This window comes from Telopea speciosissima, chromosome 5 (assembly GCF_018873765.1).
Source record: "Telopea speciosissima isolate NSW1024214 ecotype Mountain lineage chromosome 5, Tspe_v1, whole genome shotgun sequence".
NCBI lineage: Eukaryota > Viridiplantae > Streptophyta > Magnoliopsida > Proteales > Proteaceae > Telopea > Telopea speciosissima.
In genome coordinates, this window is record NC_057920.1 from 65,641,077 (window position 1) to 65,660,305 (window position 19,229).

Here is a 19,229-nt window from a genome sequence, read left to right on the forward strand (position 1 = left end):
TAACTTTTAGGTTGTTTATTTTTCCAAGGTTTTTGTTTAGGACTCGTAGTCTTTGAGCTCAGGTTTTAGGCTTGGTACGTAACCACCCAAGGCGCTCAACCCTAGTCTAACTCAATCCCATCTCAGGTTCTTGCAAGAATGAGAAAATCCCACCTCAGGTTTTTTTTAAATCCAAGTCTAAATCCAAAACTCAAAATGTGTAACCCAAAATTGGGTTTTACAGGGTTGGGTTAGGACTAATTAAACTTCAATAAGTGTGCTACCTTTGCCTCTTAATTTGTAGCTTTAGGTTTTGCAGCAGTATATATATCTAATTGTTGTTGAATTTAATATCAATCTATGCTTAAAACCAAGCTTGTTAGTTTCGCAAAAACTAAGCTATTGGTTCAATGGCTCAAAATTACATAGAGCATTTAATGTTTCAAAGACTTGTAAGATTTATTTGACTCATGTGCTTGGGAAATTTTTTTTAAACGAAGATCAAGCAATTCCCTTCCAAGATTTTTTTGTTTCTACTTCGATCAACCATCCCCAAAAGCCACTGGCGAGACATCTATAGTGCCAAACAACATTACCGTAGAAAATTGGAAGAAAGAGTGTCAGAATTTGTGACATAGTTATCTGAAATAGATTGTGTTATACCAAAGAAAATTGACAATGGTTCCATCACTAGCACTTCCAAGCATAGTAGGAAAACTGGGTTTTGACTCCCGAGCGAGTCGAGACAAAATTTTGGAAAATCAGGTCAAGAGTCACGTAGACTAGGCTAGGGTAAAAAATGACGAGATTGGATCATAAATCGTCTGAGTCAAATAAGACTCCGTATTTTTACCCGAGTCATGACAAACTCGATGAGTTTAGTCATTTTTTTAAAATGGTTCACTTAGAATTTAAATTGAGTAAAATAGTAAATCCGTATTCTAAAACACTAAGAAACTCTCAACTCTTTGACTCCCTTCTCTTGTGATTGTTTATTTTATCTGGTTTTACCTATATTTTTCTATTTTTTTACTAATTTATACATATTTATTGTATTAAAAAAAATTAAAAAACGTGACTCACCTTGACTGGGTTTGACAAGGCCAAGTCTCAAGGTTTTTCTGAAAGACGAGTTGAGTTAGAAAACCTGTTTTTCCAACTAATCCCTCCAAGTAACATTAATAGAATATATTAATTTAACTAAGTATTTTATATTAAAAAAATGGGCTGATGTTCTCTGTGCCGCATCGCAACTTGTGCCTAGACACACGGGCCTACCATTCAGGAGGCAGGGTGGTCATTTTGCCCATCCCATGTGTCTGGGAGCAGCTTGTGCCCCCGGCATAGAGAACATCTGGCCTAAGAAAAAAAAAATTTAGTAAAAAGAGCTAAAAAAATTTAAGCACATTATTATCCATGCAACATGCCCTCTGAGAAAAAGGTTTGACTTGTTGGGATTACACCTCCGAAGGCTAAAAAAGTAATATATCCGCGATAGATCACGGGTTCAAGTCCTGGAAACAGCCTCTCCGAAAACAGGGGTAAGGCTGTGTACATTTGACCTTTCCCAGACCCTGTTAAACGTGGGAACCTTATGCACTGGATGCGACCTTTATACGCGATAGATCCAAAAATTCAGTTCCATTCCACGTTTTGATTGATGTTCCTTACTTTTTAAACAAATAAACATGAAAAATCATTCATAATCATTTAGTTAAAAATAATTTATTTTAATTATCCATAGGTCATACAATACTTTAAACAATAGCATGTAACAATCATAGGTGGTTGTCTCCATGTACTAGTTGCAAAAGATTAATAATTGATGTACCAACAACTTTAGTGATAAATTATCTACCAATACCAGTGGAAGGTGAAAGTTTGAAATTTAGAACCAAGGCGGAGGGTGCTTCAATATCCGACTATTGACAACCAGTTGCTCTAGGTACTCAAATCTATTGGCTTTCTTTTTTTATCCCCATTCAATAGCTCCTCTATTTGTGGGATTGGGTTGGGTTGCAGTAGGGGAAGGGAACCGGTGTGGTTGCAGGAGGAGGAGGAAGAAGATGGGACGGTGATGTGGGTCCCATTAGGCTTTTATATTAAAGAAATAAAACAGTTATTTGCAAGGGTAAATCTGAAAATAGAAACTAAGGGTGAAACGGGGCCTGGTTGGGTTGGGTTTTTTAAAACCCTAGTCCAACCCTGAGTCCTCTTAGCTCAACCCAAGCCCAACACGGCCCTAGGTTGGGTTGAGATATCTCAGCCCAGACCCAACCCTGTTTGGCTCAGCCCATCCCAGTCTAGCTCGACCTTGATTGACCATGATCGAGCCGGATTGGACCGGATTCTCCCTGATTTTTGCTAGGGCCTGGTTGGCCTTGATTGACTAGTCTCATGTGATTGGGTATATTGGTTTGTTTCATACTCAATTGATTATTAGACTTTTCTTTGGGTTAAAATTTAGCATAATTTTAAATACTTTTGTTCAATAGATAATTAGCATTTTTTTTTGATAAACCAATTAGATAATGAGATACTAAATAAAAATTGTCAAATGTAATCAATAAATTGTAAAATATAACCTAACACAGGGCTGGGCTGGGTTGGGCTTAGCCTGAGGTCTCCACCTTGGCCCAGCTTGACCCTAAACCTGGGCCTAAAAATTTCAACTCTAGCCTGTTCTTAGGGTTGAAAAATCCAGCCCAAGCCCTGTTTGAGATTAGGGCGTGCTGGACCGAGCCAAACTTACACCCCTAATAGAAACAAATTGAATAAATCGATTAAATATAATCCAATTTAGGTATCTCAACGTTAGATACCTAAACTATAAATTTATCAAAACCTTTGATACCCTGTGGCCTGTGCAAAGTTAGAGCTCTTCTCACCTCGGTCCACCTCTTTTAGAAATAACTGCTAAAACATCTTCTGACGATTTTGAAATCCCGCCCAATAAGTCTTGTTTTGTAATTTAAAAAAAACAAAAGCAAAAAAGGAAAGGACCTTCATAAAAGTATATTCTCCACTGAAGGCGTTACTTTACTTTTAGTTGCAAAGGCTTCATCTACCGGAAGAAGCAGCACAAAATCCTCCTCCGATCGCTTCAAATCCTCTCTCCTCCCTCCGGCTGCGGTAATATCTCCCCTTCCACCAAAAAACCGTAAATTCTCGTGAAAAACATACCCTGTTGTTTCTCTCCCCTCCGTCACTTTCCCCCGCACGAACCCTCTCTGCCTCTTATTCTTATCATTTCCTGTTCCTCATCTCCTGCTCTTCTCTCTCCAGTTTTCTGCAAACAATCTGGTTGGAGATTTTGGTTTCAGGCGCTTGAACAGAAAAGGTGCGATTCTATTTCTCTTCTTTGTTTATCTCTCTCTCTCTGTGGATGAGGCTCTGTTGATTCTGTTGGTTTATGTAAAATATGAAGAAGATATTGATCTTGTTACTATATCTGTCGGTTGGTTTATTTTTTCATTACATCTCATTTTTACAATTCACTAAGATTGAACTTGCTAAGCCTGGAGTAATATCTTTTAAGTGCCTAATCTAGTTTCACTTGGAAGTTATGGCTTCATCCGAAAAAAAAAAAAAACTGAACTGTTTACCCAGTGATGATTCTTTAACATCTGTTTGGGGCAAATGTTGGAAGATGAAGTGAAATTTTTGCAATATTCCGATTTCTGTTGCTCACCTATATTTGTATTCTAAACTATCAGAAAATTTCTGATGGATTGGTGCCACAGCATGGAACCCATAAGCCCCAACTAGTTCTTGAAATATACTTATGGGAGGTTCTTTGGCCTGTCAGCCATTTGTCCCTACCTCACATTTTTTTCAACGTTGATACACCCACTCAAACATCTATTTGTCTTTTGTAGTGAAGTAATGAAGAATTATGATAGACTCCCCTGCATTACTATGGAAATGCAACCTTATCTCTTAGCATGAACAATAGGAAAGTCCAACATAAGGTCAATTATAAAAGCAATGTGGATTGGGGCACTAAACACACAAGAAATCTAGATCAGATTCGATTCTCTAGAATGTATGATGCTGAGATAATCCTAACTGTATTCATCAAGAAGGAAAAGGCATCGCAGGGATGTTTTAGAAAACATCCATCCAATAAACTTGTAAACTTCTTTGTTGCTTCTTAACATAATATTCTTGTATGTTTTTTTTCTTCCTGAAATTATATTTTAGTTGTGGGCAAACCTTGGTGCAACGAGTCATATTCAATGTTTGAAACAATCCCATGTAATAGTCACAAATGGTTGACACCATGTGCCTATTAAAAAAGAATGATTGATGTGCCAATAAATTAAGTGACAAATTATTTACCAGTACCAGTTCTTGGGCTTGAACTAGATTACGTACATTTATCAAAACCAATTGGCCCATTGTTTTGCATGGTGGTTTTATTCCTCCTTTGGCTGTTATATATAAGAATGGCTTCCCCACACTTCAATTCAAAACATATTGGTTCATAGTGTTCAAGCATTGTTTTGATTTTCTCAATCCCATTGCTTTGTGATTGTTTGTTTGTGTTTATTTTTGAATAGGAAATGAGTTGGTCGTCGACTGATGATTTTTTTGTGAGCTCAAAGTTAGAGGTTTTCACGGTTGACCTCTCTTCCGAACCATTAGAATTGACACGGTGCAAAGCTATCGTCTATGATGGGCCGAAGGGTGATGATTTCAAGAGGTTCTTGCGGTTTAAGAACTTTCGAGTAAACCGTCAAGGAAAGGCTATTGTACGTGTCCCAAAGCGTGATGATGATGGTGAATTCCTTGAAGGTCAGTATGATACCTTCGTTCTAGAAACAGTTGTACTGTTGGGTCCTTTCGGTTTCCAGAATGTGCCGTTGCCAATGCCACAAGCGATGAACGAATTGCAAAGCCTCCTGGAAAATACCAACGCTGAATTGGCAAAGAAGAATGATGAACTTAATGAATTGCAAAGCCTACTGAACAATACCAAAGCTGATTTGGCGAATAAGAATTATGCACTTAATGAATTGCAAAGCCTCTTGGACGATAAGGAGGTTGAATTGGCGAATAAGAATGAAGTGCTTGATTATTTAAAGAGACAAACGATTGATCAGAGCTGGAATCGTGAAGAGATTCGACTGACTATCGTTGCAATCACAAACTCAATGGAGAGAGTGTTCGTTCATTTTGGTCTTGAACCACCGGCAAGTGGAGATCCAGGATCTGTGTTGAAGTTTCTCGAGATGTTACGTGATCTATTCCTTCACACAGAGTTCGGGAAGTTACATGATCTGATCCCTCACCAAGAATTCGGTGCTACTTTCTTAGTAGCTGTGAACGAGATACTGGCCTCGATTGCAAGTATATTTGAGAAACGCACTGGCTTAAGCATTGGCATGGAAACAATGAATAATAGTCCAAGTACTCCAGCCCGTCTCATTAAGAATCTAAGTACCTTAAGAGGCTTTATGGTGGATTCCCATTTCTTTATTGATGGCAGTGTTATAGTTAGAGATTTCAGTTTGATGAATGAGAATGACCTCCCAGTTATCTTTCGGGATTCTGCTGCAGGTGTGGCTGAGCTGAACCAGCAGGAGATAGGCGCAAAATCTATTGATAACATCGACAGAAAGAACATCTTCTATGGGTATTTCAACATCCCAACAGTGGGGATGTTCAAAGGTGTTTTGACGAGAGTTCATGTGAACCTGCCAGATGAGATAATGGTGAAACTTCGAGTAGGCAAACAGGACCTTAATGATAAAAGGTTTTGGTTTGTCTTTGCCAACGGGTCAGTTATATTTCAGAAGGAGGAGCCTTTATATCCTCCTGAGTTGATTGACAATCTAGAATATGCCAAATTCTCCCCTTCTCGGATCATAGGTGAATCGACCAACTTCCTTGAGTTTCTCCGTAGGATTAATGGAACCTTTGTTAACGCTGAGGGTAAATATCTCAAGTTTGATTTTGCTGCTTCCAAGTCTTCAGGACCGTGGGTTACAAGTGACAATTCAGTTCGCTACTATGAAAAAGGTAGACGATTGTGTAATCCTTTTAAGTTGGTGCAATTTGATTGGAATAAGCATGCAATGGACATTGAACAACGACAAGTTTCAATACCAGTGATAACGGGAGGTGGGAGATATTCAGATACCTGGTGGACTGGACATGAACTGAATTGCGACTATGTAGCTCTCACATTCAAGGAATTTTGTTTTATTGGGAGAATAACGAAAGCCTCCGGTACTTTTCGTGAGAATGCTCAGGTTAGCGTGTTCTTCCAACAAACACAACATGATGGGGATAATTGTTATGTGGATGGTCTAGCAACAACTTTCTTTGTTTTTAATACAGGGAAACTGTATTTGTATGATACCAGTACAACGGAGGCTCCAAGATTTATTTGATAGGGCTTATATATAGTTTATTTTATGTTTTCCTTTAGTGAGAAACAACGCTACCTGGGTTATTTTATTTTATTTTGTTCTGAATTTAATGGTTGTTGTGATGCACTATTGTATTGTCTCTTCCTAAGAGGTATCAGTTTTATTGTGCTTTGAGAGGTGAGTCTTTCATGTCAGGATTCGTTGACAACAGCATGGCATTCACTGACTCTGCCACAACTTCTCGCCCTAAGCAGATAACCAGCGGAGGATTTGGGTTTCTACATACACCAAAGAAACCAATGCAGTCCTAGCTTGAAAAGAGAGAGCACTTAACTAACATTGCCTACCAAAGTGTACTTATAAATCTGGACTTCCAAGCTATTATCACTTGCAGTAACATTATAGGGAGTATCTAACATGCATTTTTTTTTTTCAAGCCATTATCACTAGTTACAGTTTAGATTTTGGATATAGTTTTATGAGTCACATACTGACCCAGTTGGATGGGTGGCCCATTGTTTGGGCTTTTTTCTATTTTATGCCCAGCTGTCTAATGCAGTCAATGATTGGAAAATCATTCACTTTGGAGTTCAGTCTAGATGTTGAGAGTAACTGGAGTAGTTAGAACTGATAATGGTGTAATCCCAAACAAACTCTCCGGTTCCCTAGCATATTCTTAATATTCTTAATTCTCTGCTGTTCTCACCCTCATCCCAGGTTCAAGATAAACAATTTTTCCTATCCATCTTTCTATTACATGTGATTTCATTTGATTAACCCAGAATCAATGTTGGTTTTTCACAATCCCCCTCCCCCCTTAACCCCACTTCTGTTATGAGGAATGTGAATTGGTGGATTTCTGATTTGGAACTTTATCCCTTTGATATTAGTTTTTATGATTCTAAGCCTGTTGTCCCACCCCCCTCAATTTTGGATTACTTAGAACTAACACAACCTGACTCTTTAATCCACATCAGTGATGGTAGTTTTGTGACTGATACAGGAGAGGCTGGCTGGGCTGTTATAACAATTTATAAAAAGAACTTCAATCTGTGCTTGTACAGATTTTGGTTATGCAGGGACATCTCAAGAGGCCAAAGCAAAAGGAGTACTACTCGGACTGCGGCAAATAGGATCCTTGGGAGACGCTCCTCTCAACATTTGGACTGATTGCATGAACATTATCCAGTGGCTAACCCAGTCTTCGCTTCAATGTCCATGGGAGATCTTCACTACTCTTTGGGACATTAACAACATTTTAAAAACTTTTTCTAACTTATCTTTCTGTAAGAACCGTTCCTGTATTGAGGTTGTTAATGACTTCAGGCCTGATGAAGAAGAACATCAACATATTAATGAAGGTAGCATCTTCTACGTGTTGAGCAATCAGCCCCAAACTGCACCGCACTGCACTTTTGGGGAATTGGAGACGATTTTTTTCCTTCAACCATTCATAAAATTATGGTAGTTATGGTGCCAGACAATGGCCTGCCATCATGGTCTTGCCTAGGTGGGGGCCATATATTACATTCTAGATAATGTCTTAAAATTTATTTTCTTTTATCTTTCATATTGATTAGGTGCAAGTTTTACTGTTCTTATTTATAGATTTGTAGTTATTTACTGTTCCTCTCCTGAGTGTAGACACCTTGACACAAGGTGACCAAATTGAGCATCAATGTAGTTTTTCATATCATTGTTTCCTCATTTCCTCCTCTATTTAGTCCATTTCTGGGAAGGTTTCACCATAACCAAACCTTTAATTGTTTAAAACTGTAAAGGATAACACTTTGTTAGTTCACTTCCAGTACGTCTCCTTTTATTCTTCTTACTGCCCTTTCTTTTCCTTTTTCAACTCAAAAAAATTGAATATTGCCTTTGAGATCATAATGAAGGATCATATCAAAATGATGAATTAGTGTCAGCTGAAAGGATGCAGGGAGCCTAAAGAAGCATTTGTAACTTCGTAATTGGCTGATGCTGGATAGTTTAAGTGGAGAGAGGGGGACTTGGTATTTTATATGCCATTAATAACTTCTACTTTTCCATGATTGGTTAGTTTTGGCTCTTACTGGGTTCCTTTGAACACTTTTTCTTGTCTTATTGTATGCATATAATTTTCAGAAGAATTGGATTTCCTATATGTTGCTCAGATGCATAGAACTGCTTACAAGAGCTTTTTGGTAATTTTCCATCAGCCAGAGCAGGTAGGCCAGATGAGTAAGACAGCAGTGACAATGATAACTATTTTGGCAATGATGCTTCCTAGCATCAGTTTTGGTAGCCTATGTATTCTGTACATAATTTATTATTATTTTTTTATCTATTACAGAATGACAATATTTCTAAAAATGTAATTTTGCTTCACATGAAAATAATGCAATTTCTTAGGTGGTTTGGACATCTGATCACTTCCCTGGATAATGTAAGATTTAATGAACTAGATTGGTTCAATGAACAGGGTTGAATTGCATCCAAACGTCAAACTAACCTGTTCTGATTCAAATCTGGAAAAACTTGTTGAAATCTGAAACTGGACAAAACTGAAAAACATAAAGTTTTGAAGAGAAATACTTTAAAGCCAGTAGTTGAACCACCCTTTGCTTTCAGTTTTTTTGTTTTTTTTTTTTTTGGGCTTTGGAGCAAAGACAGTTGAATTGTTTTCAAATTCAAACTGGTATTCTACCTTGGCAATTCAGTCTGGTTCAGTTTTTGACTTAATGTGTTGTTTGGCAGTGTTCATGGGATGTTCCCAAATTCATCCTTGGTTATTAATTCCAGTCTGTTCCATGGAATTTCTGCTTGACCTTTCAATTTTGGGCACCTCACCAGTGATTTTGCAAGAGTATGTTATATCCTTTCAGATAACTAAAATTTTTGTAATATTTGAGTGGTTTTTGACGTTTATGATGGAGAATAGTTTCCCTAGTCTGGCAGGACAGATAGAACAGAAATTCTGTGGTAAGATGGGCCCCAAGGTCCTCTATTCACAGGTTAAGTTTAAGTCAAAACGGAGTTAGACAAGTGGAAAAATAGGCTTTAAAATCCAATGAAAAAATTAAAAACACTGCCTACCAAATAAAAACATGGGTGATGGTGCTCCCAGCCGGCAGCTTGGAGAATGCAACAATCTAAGGGAGGTACGTCGGTTTGAAAACAGAGGATAGGAAGGTTTGAGGGAAGAGAGAGAGACTTTTGGCATAGCTTCCATTGATCAAATGAGACCAATATTGTTTGGTCAGATAAACCCCTAGGTCTCCATGAGAACATTGTCCCGTCGGCAAAAGGGTTAATGATGGTCCGTCCTTAAGGATGGGGGTGAGAACCATTTTAGGTCAAGCGTGGCCACTATGAGATTCTCAGATGAGGAGGAAAGTCTCGTCTAAAGGTGTATAATGGAAGTGGATCTAAAAAAATATGGGCAATTCTCAAAAGGTGTTAATTCTAAAGTATTAATTCTCAAAACACCCCAAATGCTTGAAAAAGAGTAATATGAAGTTTGTTATTTGTCCTTGTTGCACTCAAGTTCGAAACATTTCCCCAAGTTGTTAAGCAATGAAAGTTCAACAATGAGACGGGTGTGAGGTCTTCTTTCGAACGAATATTCACATCAAAGATAAAATGATGAATTAACCAACCTATATATCTAAATAGGAATGAGATTTTCTTATTGACTCCTCACAATTGACAAACTGATGAGATCATGGTCTTACTTTCAAGGTAGATTCTCTTCCTCTGGTCCTTCTCTTCCCCTTCTCTTCCCCAGTTGGTCGCAAGGAAGCTTTGGCTTCTTTCAAGAAATCACAGGTTTTCACGGGTTTGAACGATGATTGTTATTCTTGTTCTTTACAGACCGTCTCGGAGACCTTTACAGACCGTCTCGGAGATGGTCTGTAAAGAACATTCTTTGATGGATATTTTCTTCTGGTCTGTTCTAAAAGACCAGAAAAACGACTCAGCATGCCAAACGTAATTTCATGTTTTTTTTTTTTGGAATAGGGAGCTTTATATATATTTTATATAGAGGAGAGGGATCAAACCGGGGAGGGGATAAGGTACCAGCCAGGAGACTCCAACTCGAGGAGGTCTAGTGAGCATGGGCATGAAGCGCACCACGACTCACCAACTGAGTAAGACAGTTGTTGGTAAATTCATGTTTTTTTGTTTTCAAAGAACAGAAAAACAGTTCTGAACACCATTCAGACATTTACCAAATGTAATCTAAGTCTAGAGGTGGGGAGGAAATGGGTTTTTTCAAAAAAAGCCTTCTTTAATAAAAGAAAGAAAAGGGATGTGGTGTACATATTCCGACGATTTTGAAATCCCGCCCTATAAGTCTTGTTTTATGAATTAAAAAATAAAAAAAGAAAAGGAAAGACCTTTCTAAAAGTATATATTCTCCACTAAAGGCGCTACTTTACTAAGTTGTTAAGCTTTTAGAACCAGAAAAAAATCCTCCTCCGATCGCTTCGGCCCCTCTCTCCTCCCTCCGATATCTCTGCCGCGCCCCCCTTCCACAACAAAACCGTTTTTATTCCCGTGAAAAACCTACTCTGTCACTTTCCGGCAGGAATCCTCTCTGCCCTTCATCTTATCATTTCCTCTTCCTACTTCCCTTCCTCATCTCCTTCTCTCTTCTCTTCTCTCTCCAGTTGTCTGCAAACAAGCTGGTTGGGGATTTTGGTAGTAAAGACACCAACAGTAAAGGTACGATCTCTTCTGTGTTTATCTGTCTCTGTTGATTTGTAACATATGAAGACAATTGATCTTATTACTATATCTGTCTCTGTTTAAGTGTCTCTTTTGGTTTCTTTTTATTAAATTACATCTCATATTTACAATTCACTAAGATAGAACTTGCTAAGCCTGGTGCTAAGCTGAGTCACTTGGTTTTAGTAGTCATCAACTCCTTAGCTCACTTGGTTTTAGAATCTGATAGACTCCACTGCATTACTAAGGAAATGCAATTCTATCTCTTAGTATGAACGATAGGAAAGTCCAACACAAGGTCAATTCTAAAAGCGATGTGGATTGAGGCACTAAACACCCAAAAAAATCTGGATCAGATTCAATTATCTAGAATGTATGGTGCTGAGATAATAGGAAAGTCCAACCATAGTTGTTACGGCGGTTAGGCGATCCAAGGCGTTGGAGAGGGTAAAAAACCAAAGCGACACCAAGTAGGCGGCCAAGGCGTCCAAGGCACCCGCCTAGGCGACCAAGGCGCCCAAGTCGACCAAAGCGCCTGGACGCCTAGGCGACGCCTTGACAACTATGAGTCCAACACCAGTTCTTGCGTTTACACAAGATTACATACATTTACCAAAATCAACTGACCCATTGTTTTGCATACTGGTTTTATTCCTCCTTTGGCTGCTATATATAAGAATGGCTTTCCCACACTTCATTTCAAAGCACATTGTTTCACAGTGCTTAAGCATTGTTTTGATTATCTCAATCCCATTGCTTTGTGATTGTTTGTCTCTGTTTATTTTTTAATAGGAAATGAGTTGGTCGTCGAGTGATGAATTTTTTGTGAGCTCAAAGTTAGAGGTTTTTGCAGTTGACCTCTCTTCCGAACCATTAGAATTGACACGGTGCAAAGCTATCGTCTATGATGGGCCGAAGGGTGATGATTTCAAGAGGTTCTTGCGGTTTAAGAACTTTCGAGTAAACCGTCAAGGAAAGGCTATTGTACGTGTCCCAAAGCGTGATGATGATGGTGAATTCCTTGAAGGTGAGTATGATACCTTCGTTTTAGAAATGGTGGTACCATTGGGTCCTTTTGGTTTCCAGAATGTACCGTTATCGAAGCCACAAGCTATGAACGAATTGCAAAGTCTCCTAGACAATACCAAGGCTAAATTGGCGAAGAAGAATAATGAGCTTAATGAATTGCAAAGCCTCTTGGATAATACCAAGGCGGAGTTGGCAAAGAAAAATGATGCACTTAATGAATTGCAAAGCCTCCTGGACAATACCAAGGATGAATTAGCGAAGAAGAATGATGCTCTTAATGAATTAATGAAGCAGAAGATTGATCAGGATTGGAATCCTGAACAGTTCAGCAAACTTAATACCGTTGCGATCACAAACTTAGTGAAGAGAGTGTTTGTTGACTTTGGTCTTGAACCACCGGCAAGTGGAGATCCAGAATCTATGCTGAAATTTGTTGAGATGTTACATGATTTGATCCTTCACCAAGAATTCGGTGCCACTTTTTTAGTATCCGTGAATGGGATACTGGCCTCAATTGCAAGTATATTTGACAAATGCACCGGCTTAAGCATTGGCATGGAAACAAATAGTTCGACTGCAGCCCAACTCATAAAGAATCTACTTACCTTAAGAGGCTTTATGGATTCCCACTTCTTTATTGATGGTAGTGTGATAGTCAAGGATTTCCATCTGATGAACGAGGATGACCTCCCAGCTATCTTTCAGGATTCTGCAGTAGATGCGGCAGAGCTGAAGCAGAAGGAGATAGGTGTGAAATCAATCGATAACATCGACAGAAAGCACATCTTCTACGGGTATTTCAACATTCCAACTGTGGGGATGTTCAAGGGTGTTTTGACGAGAGTTTATGTCAACCTTCCGGATGAGATCATGGTGAAACTTCGAGTAGGCAGAAAACATAACCTTAATGATGAAAGGTTTTGGTTCGTCAATGCCAATGGGTCAGGTATATTTGAAAAGAAGATGCCTTTAAGTCCTCCTGAATCGACAAATACCACCATTGTTGGTTCGGTAAGCAATCTTGAAGATGTCAAATTCGCCCCTGCTCGGGTCTTAGGTGACCGGACCGACTTTGTCGAGTTTTTCCGTAGGATGAATCGAACCTTCGTTAACAAGGAGGGGACATATCTCAAGTTTGAGTTTACTGATGGCAAGTTTTTAGGACCGCGGGTTTTTCGTGATAGTAGAGTTCGTTATTATAATAAGGATGGTGGAATGTTTGATCCTTTTAAGTTGGTGCAATTTGATGTGAATACTCCTACAACAGATATCGTACAATGAGAAGTTTATTTACCTGTGTCAACCTCAACTTTTGGGAAGCAATATCCCACTTGGATTGTGAATGATGCTTTGGGTACTGATTGTGCTTTCACCTTTAATGATTTCTGTTTTATGGGGAAAATAACGAAAGCCTCCAGTACTTTCCGCAAGAACGCTTTGGTCAGTGTGTTCTTCGAACAAAACCAACACTGGCAAAATTGTTATGTTGATGCTTTAGCAACCACTTCCTTTGTATTTAAAACAGAGCAAGTAATGTCATGGATTGACGTGGATGAACCGACATCTCCAAAAATTATTTAATAGGGCCTTTAGTTTAGTTTATTTTAGTTTTTGTTTAAGTTTTATTGTATAGTTAAACTTTGAGACTAGCTTGAATCGACTGATTGAACTATTGTATTTTCGCTTCCAAAGAGGGTATCAGTTTGATTGTGATTTAGTGGTTTTCTAATAGGGATTTTAGTTGTTGTTGTTGTTATTTATTGATGTTGATAATTAAACATCTCTATGAATCTTTCATAGAGATACTGAACAGAGGATTTCATAGGTTCTACATCACTAGGTAGCCATGTGTACACAGAGACATCATACAAAACAAGTATTAAGAGGAAACGGGCAGCCTAGGCCTGTCCTGTCCTTGGGTTTGAGCTTGTCCAGCAAACTATTTTAAGCCCATAGCAAGATTCAAAATTTCTTTGGAACATATCTTGGAATTGTTAAACATAATTTATTTAACTAATCTTTAATCAATTAAAATTATATTATATATTATATATATTTTAAAAGCAAAAACAAGTATACCACGGAAGATATCACAAGGCATTTAGGGTTTTTTTTTTTTTTTTTTTTTTTTGTTAAAATACCTTTAGGTTGAAGTATGTAAATACTATCACCACAATGATAACATTAGTAATATTTTTGTTCATAGTTGTCATGGCGTCTAGGCGACCCAAGACGGTGGAGAGGGTAAAAAATCAAGGGGTCCAAGGTGCCCGCCTAGGCAACGCCTGGACAACTATGTTTCTGTTGAAGTGTCCTATTTTTCCAAGGTTTTTGCTTAGGACTTTGTAGTCTTTGAGCTCAGGTTTCAGGGTTTGGTACGTAACCATCCAATGAGCTCAACCCTAGTCTAACTCAATCCCATCTCAGGTTCTATGCTTAAAACCTTGTTAGTTTAAGATCAATCTAAGCTTAAAACGTTGTTAGTTTCGCAAAAACTAAGTTATTGGATCAATGGCTCGAAATTACATAGAGCATTTAATGTTTCAAAGATTTGTAAGATTTATTTGACTCATGTGCTTGGGAATTTTTGTTTAAACGAAGGTCAAGCAATTCCCTTCCAAGAATTTTTTGTTTCTACTTCAATCAACCATCCCCAAAAGCCACTGGCGAGACATCTATAGTGCCAAACAACATTACCGTAGAAAAATTGAAAGATAGAGTGTCAGAATTTGTGACATATAGTTATCAGAAATGGATTTGAAATCCCGCCCAATAAGTCTTGTTTTATGATTTTATTTTAACAAAAAAGGAAAGGACGTTTATAAAAGAATATTCTCCACTAAAGGCCCCAAGAACCAGCACAAAATCCTCCCTCCGGTGCCTGTAATATCTCCCATTCCACCATAAAACCGTAAATTCCCGTGAAAAACATACCCTGTGGCTTCTCTCCCTTCCGTCACCATCAACGGAATTATTCTGCTTCCTTTTATATTTAATCTCTTCTTCTTATGTAACAGGACTGTTATCGTATGTGGAGTCTTTGAATCACATACAATAACATCCACTCTAGTGCGATCAATATCTGCACCTATATATTGTAATCTCTTTCAATTAATGAATCACGATTATTCAGTCTAGCTAATAGTCACTTCCTCCCGCACGAACCCTCTCTGTCTCTTATTCATATCATTTCCTCTTCCTCATCTCCTGCTCTTCTCTCTCCAGTTGTCTGAAAACAATCTGGTTGAAGATTTTGGTTTCAGGCGCTCGAACAGAAAAGGTACGATTCTATTTCTCTTCTTTGTTTATTTCTCTCTCTGTGGATGAAGCTCTGTTGATTCTGTTGGTTTATGTAAAATATGAAGAAGATAGCTTTTGATCTTTTTAGTAGTCTTTTACTCCTCAGCTCATTGACTGGATTGATCAACCAGAATAGGTAAAGAGTCTCACTTTGATTTCGAAATCAGAAAACTAGATTAATTACAGTTCTGTCACTCCTCTACAACTTTAGATTAATTATAATTCTGCCATTAGTTTTTATAAATCTTGATTTATCTACTTAGTTTGTCATTTAACTTTGGATTTGAGTTCTTCTTTTCTTGGGTGGGCCCTTAAGCGGTTATTCCAACCTGGGTCTGCATTACATAAACCCCAACTAGTTCTTGAAATGTACTTATGGGAGGTTCTTTGGCCTATCAACCATTTGTCCCTACCTAACATTTGCTCCACGTTGATACACCCGCTCAAACATCTATTTGTCTTGTGTAGTACTGATGTATTGAGGAATTATGATAAACTATCCTGCATTCCTATGGAAATGCAACTCTATCTCTTAGCATGAACAGTAGGAAAATCCAACATAAGGTCAATTATAAAAGCTATGTGGATTGAGGCACTAAATATATATACAAGAAATCTAGATCAGATTCGATTCTCTAGAATGTATGATGCTGAGATAATCTTCACTGTATTCATCAAGAAGGGAAAAGGCATCTGAGGGATGTTTTAGAAAACAACCATCTAATAAACTTGTAAACTTCTTTGCTGCTACTTAACTTAAAATTCTTAGATTTTTTTTTCCTGAAATTATATTTTAGCCGTGGATGTTTGAAACAATCCCATGTAATAGTCACAAGTGGTTGGCACCATGTGCCTATTACAAAAGAATGATTGATGCGCCAATAAATTAAGTGACATTATTTATCAATACCAGTTCTTGGGTTTGAACTAGATTATGTACATTTATCAAAACCGATTGGCCTATTGTTTTGCTTGGTGATTTTATTTCCATTGGCTCTTATATATAAGAATGGCTTCCCCACACTTCACTTCAAAACACAATGCTTCATAGTGTTTAAGCATTGTTTTGAGTATCTCAATCCCATTGCTTTGTGATTGTTTGTTTGTGTTAATTTTTTAGTAGGACATGAGTTGGTCATCAAGTGATAACTTTTTTGTGAGCTCAAAGTTAGAGGTCTTCTCAGTAGACCTCTTTTCCGAACCATTAGAATTGACACAGAGCAAAGCTGTCGTCTTCGACGGGCCGAAGGGTGATGATTTCAAGAGGTTCTTGTGTTTTAAGAACCTTCGAGTAAACCGTCAAGGAAAGGCTATTGTACTCATCCAAAAGCGCGACGTCGATGGTGAATTCCTTGAAAGTCAGTATGATTCCTTCATTTTAGAAACAGTTGTATCGTTGGGCCCTTTTGGTTTCCTAAACGTACCATTGCCAATACCGCAAGTGGTGAACGAATTGCAAAGCCTCCTGGACAATACCAACGCTGAATTGGCAAAGAAGAATGATGAACTTAATGAATTGCATAGCCTCTTGGACAATACCAAAACTGATTTGACGAAGAAGAATGATGCACTTAATGAATTGCAAAGCCTCTTGGACGATACCGAGGCTGAATTGGCGAATAAGAATGATGCGCTGAAAAAATTAAAGAAGCGGAAGATTGATCAGGGCTGGACTCATGAACAGTTTTGACTGACTATCGTTGCAATCACAAACTCATTGAAGAGAGTGTTCGTTCACTTTGGTCTTGAACCACCGGCAAGTGGAGATCCAGAATCTGTGCTGACATTTCTCGAGATGTTACGTGATCTGATCCTTCACACAGAGTTCGGGAAGTTACATGATCTGATCCTTCACCAAGAATTCGGTGCTACTTTCTTAGTAGCTGCGAACGAGATACTAGCCTCGATTGCAAGTATATTTGAGAAACGCAGTGGTTTAAGCATTGGCATGGAAATGAATAGTACGAATACTCCAACCCGTCTCATTGAGAATCTACTAATCTTAAGAGTTTTTATGGTGGATTCCCACTTCTTTATCGATGGCAATGTTATAGTCAGGGATTTTCGTCTGATTAATGAGAACGACCTCCCAGTTATCTTTTAGGATTCTGCAACAGGTGTAGCTGAGTTGAACCAGCAAGAGATTGGTGCAAAATCAATCGATAACATTGACAGAAAGAACATCTTCTATGGGTATGTTCAAAGGTGTTTTGACTAGAGTTCATGTGAACCTGCCAGATGAGATAATGGTGAAACTTCGAGTAGGCATACATAACCTTAATGATAAAAGGTTTTGGTTTGTCTATGCCAACGGGTCAGCTATATTTCAAAAGGAGGAACCTTTAAATCCTCCTGAATTGGCAGACAATCTAGAATATGCCAAATTCTCCCCTTCTCGGATCTTAGGTGAATCGACCAACTTCCTCAAGTTTCACCGTAGGATTAATGGAACCTTTGTTAACGCTAAGGGTAAATATCTCAAGTTTGATTTTGCTGCTTCCAAGTCTTCAGGACCGTGGGTTACAAGTGACAATTCAGTTCTCTATTATGAAAAGAATAGACGATTGAGTGATCCTTTTAAGTTGGTGCAATTTGATTGGAATAAGAGTGCAATAGACATCCAGCAACGACAAGTTTCAATACCAGTGATCACGGGAGGTGGGAATTATGTGGATATCACTTGGGGTGGACACGAACCGAATTGTGACTTTATTGCTCTCACGTTTAAGGAATTTTGTTTTATTGGGAGAATAACAAAAGCCTCCGATACCTTCCGTGAGAATGCTCTGGTCAGTGTATTTTTTGAACAAACCCAGCTTGGCGGGGAGAATTGTTACGTAGATGCTCTAGCAACAACTTTCTTTGTTTTTAATACGGAGAAGCTGTGTAGGTATTATACTAGTACAACAGAGGCTCCAAGATTTATTTAAAAAAATTTGGAGAAAGAACGCTACCTGGGTAATTTTATTTTATTTTTGTTTTGAATTTAACGGTTGCAGTGTTGACTATTGTATTATCTGTTCCTGAGGTATCAGTTTTATTGTGCTTTGGTGAGTCTTTCATGTTGGGATTCGTTGACAATTGTATGGCATTGATTGACTTTGCCACAACTTCTCTCTCTAAGGAGAGAACCATCGGAGGATTTAGGTTCTACATACGCCAAAGAAACCAGTGCAGTCCTAGCTTGAAAAGAGAGAGCACTTAACTAACACAAAGTGAACTTATAAATCTGATCTTCCAAGCCATTATCACTTGCAGTAACATTATAAGGAGTATATAACATGTTTTTGACTTAATGTGTTGTTTGGCAGTGTTCATGGGATGTTCCCAAATTCATCCTTGGTTATTAATTCCTTTCTGTTCCATGGAATTTCTGCTGACCTTCCAATTTTGGGCAGCTCACCAGTGATTTTGCAAGAGTATGTTATATCCTTTCAGATGACTAAAACTCTTGTAATATTTGAGTGGTTTTTGACGTTTATGATGGTGAATAGTTTCCCTAGTCGGCAGGTCAGATAGAGCATAAATTCTGTGGTAAGATAGGCCCCAAGGTCCTCTATTCACAAGTTAAATTTCAGTCAAAACGGAGTTAGACAAGTGTAAAAAAGGCTTTAAAATCCAATGAAAAAATTAAAAACACTGCCTACCAAATAAAAACATGGGTGACGGTGCTCCCAGCCGGCAGCTTGGAGAATGCACCAATCTTAGGGAGGTATGGCGGTTTGAAAACAGAGGATAGGAAGGTTTGAGGGGAGAGAAAGAGAGAGACTTTTGGCATAGCTTCCATTGATCAAATGAGACCAATATTGTTTGGATAGATAAACCCCTAGGTCT

The 19,229-nt window shown here is 38.3% G+C and overlaps 2 protein-coding genes across 2 annotated transcripts in view; both read left to right on the plus strand.

Moving 5' to 3' along the window:
• LOC122661793 overlaps positions 1-5,240 on the plus strand; it is a 40,602-nt gene extending 35,362 nt beyond the window's left edge. Inside the window, exon 3 of the mRNA XM_043857301.1 lies at positions 5,103-5,240. Within this exon, the coding sequence (XP_043713236.1) occupies positions 5,103-5,112 (10 nt within the window). The 3' untranslated portion in view covers positions 5,113-5,240. The remainder of the gene's footprint in view (positions 1-5,102) is intronic.
• A 5,682-nt stretch (positions 5,241-10,922) lies between these two features.
• On the plus strand, positions 10,923-17,384 carry LOC122661794. The gene is made up of 2 exons (XM_043857302.1): positions 10,923-11,063; positions 16,519-17,384. Exon 2 carries the CDS (start codon positions 16,522-16,524, stop codon positions 17,083-17,085), a length of 564 nt encoding a protein of 187 aa, XP_043713237.1. The 5' UTR covers positions 10,923-11,063; positions 16,519-16,521; the 3' UTR covers positions 17,086-17,384.
• The last annotated feature ends 1,845 nt before the right edge of the window (positions 17,385-19,229 follow it).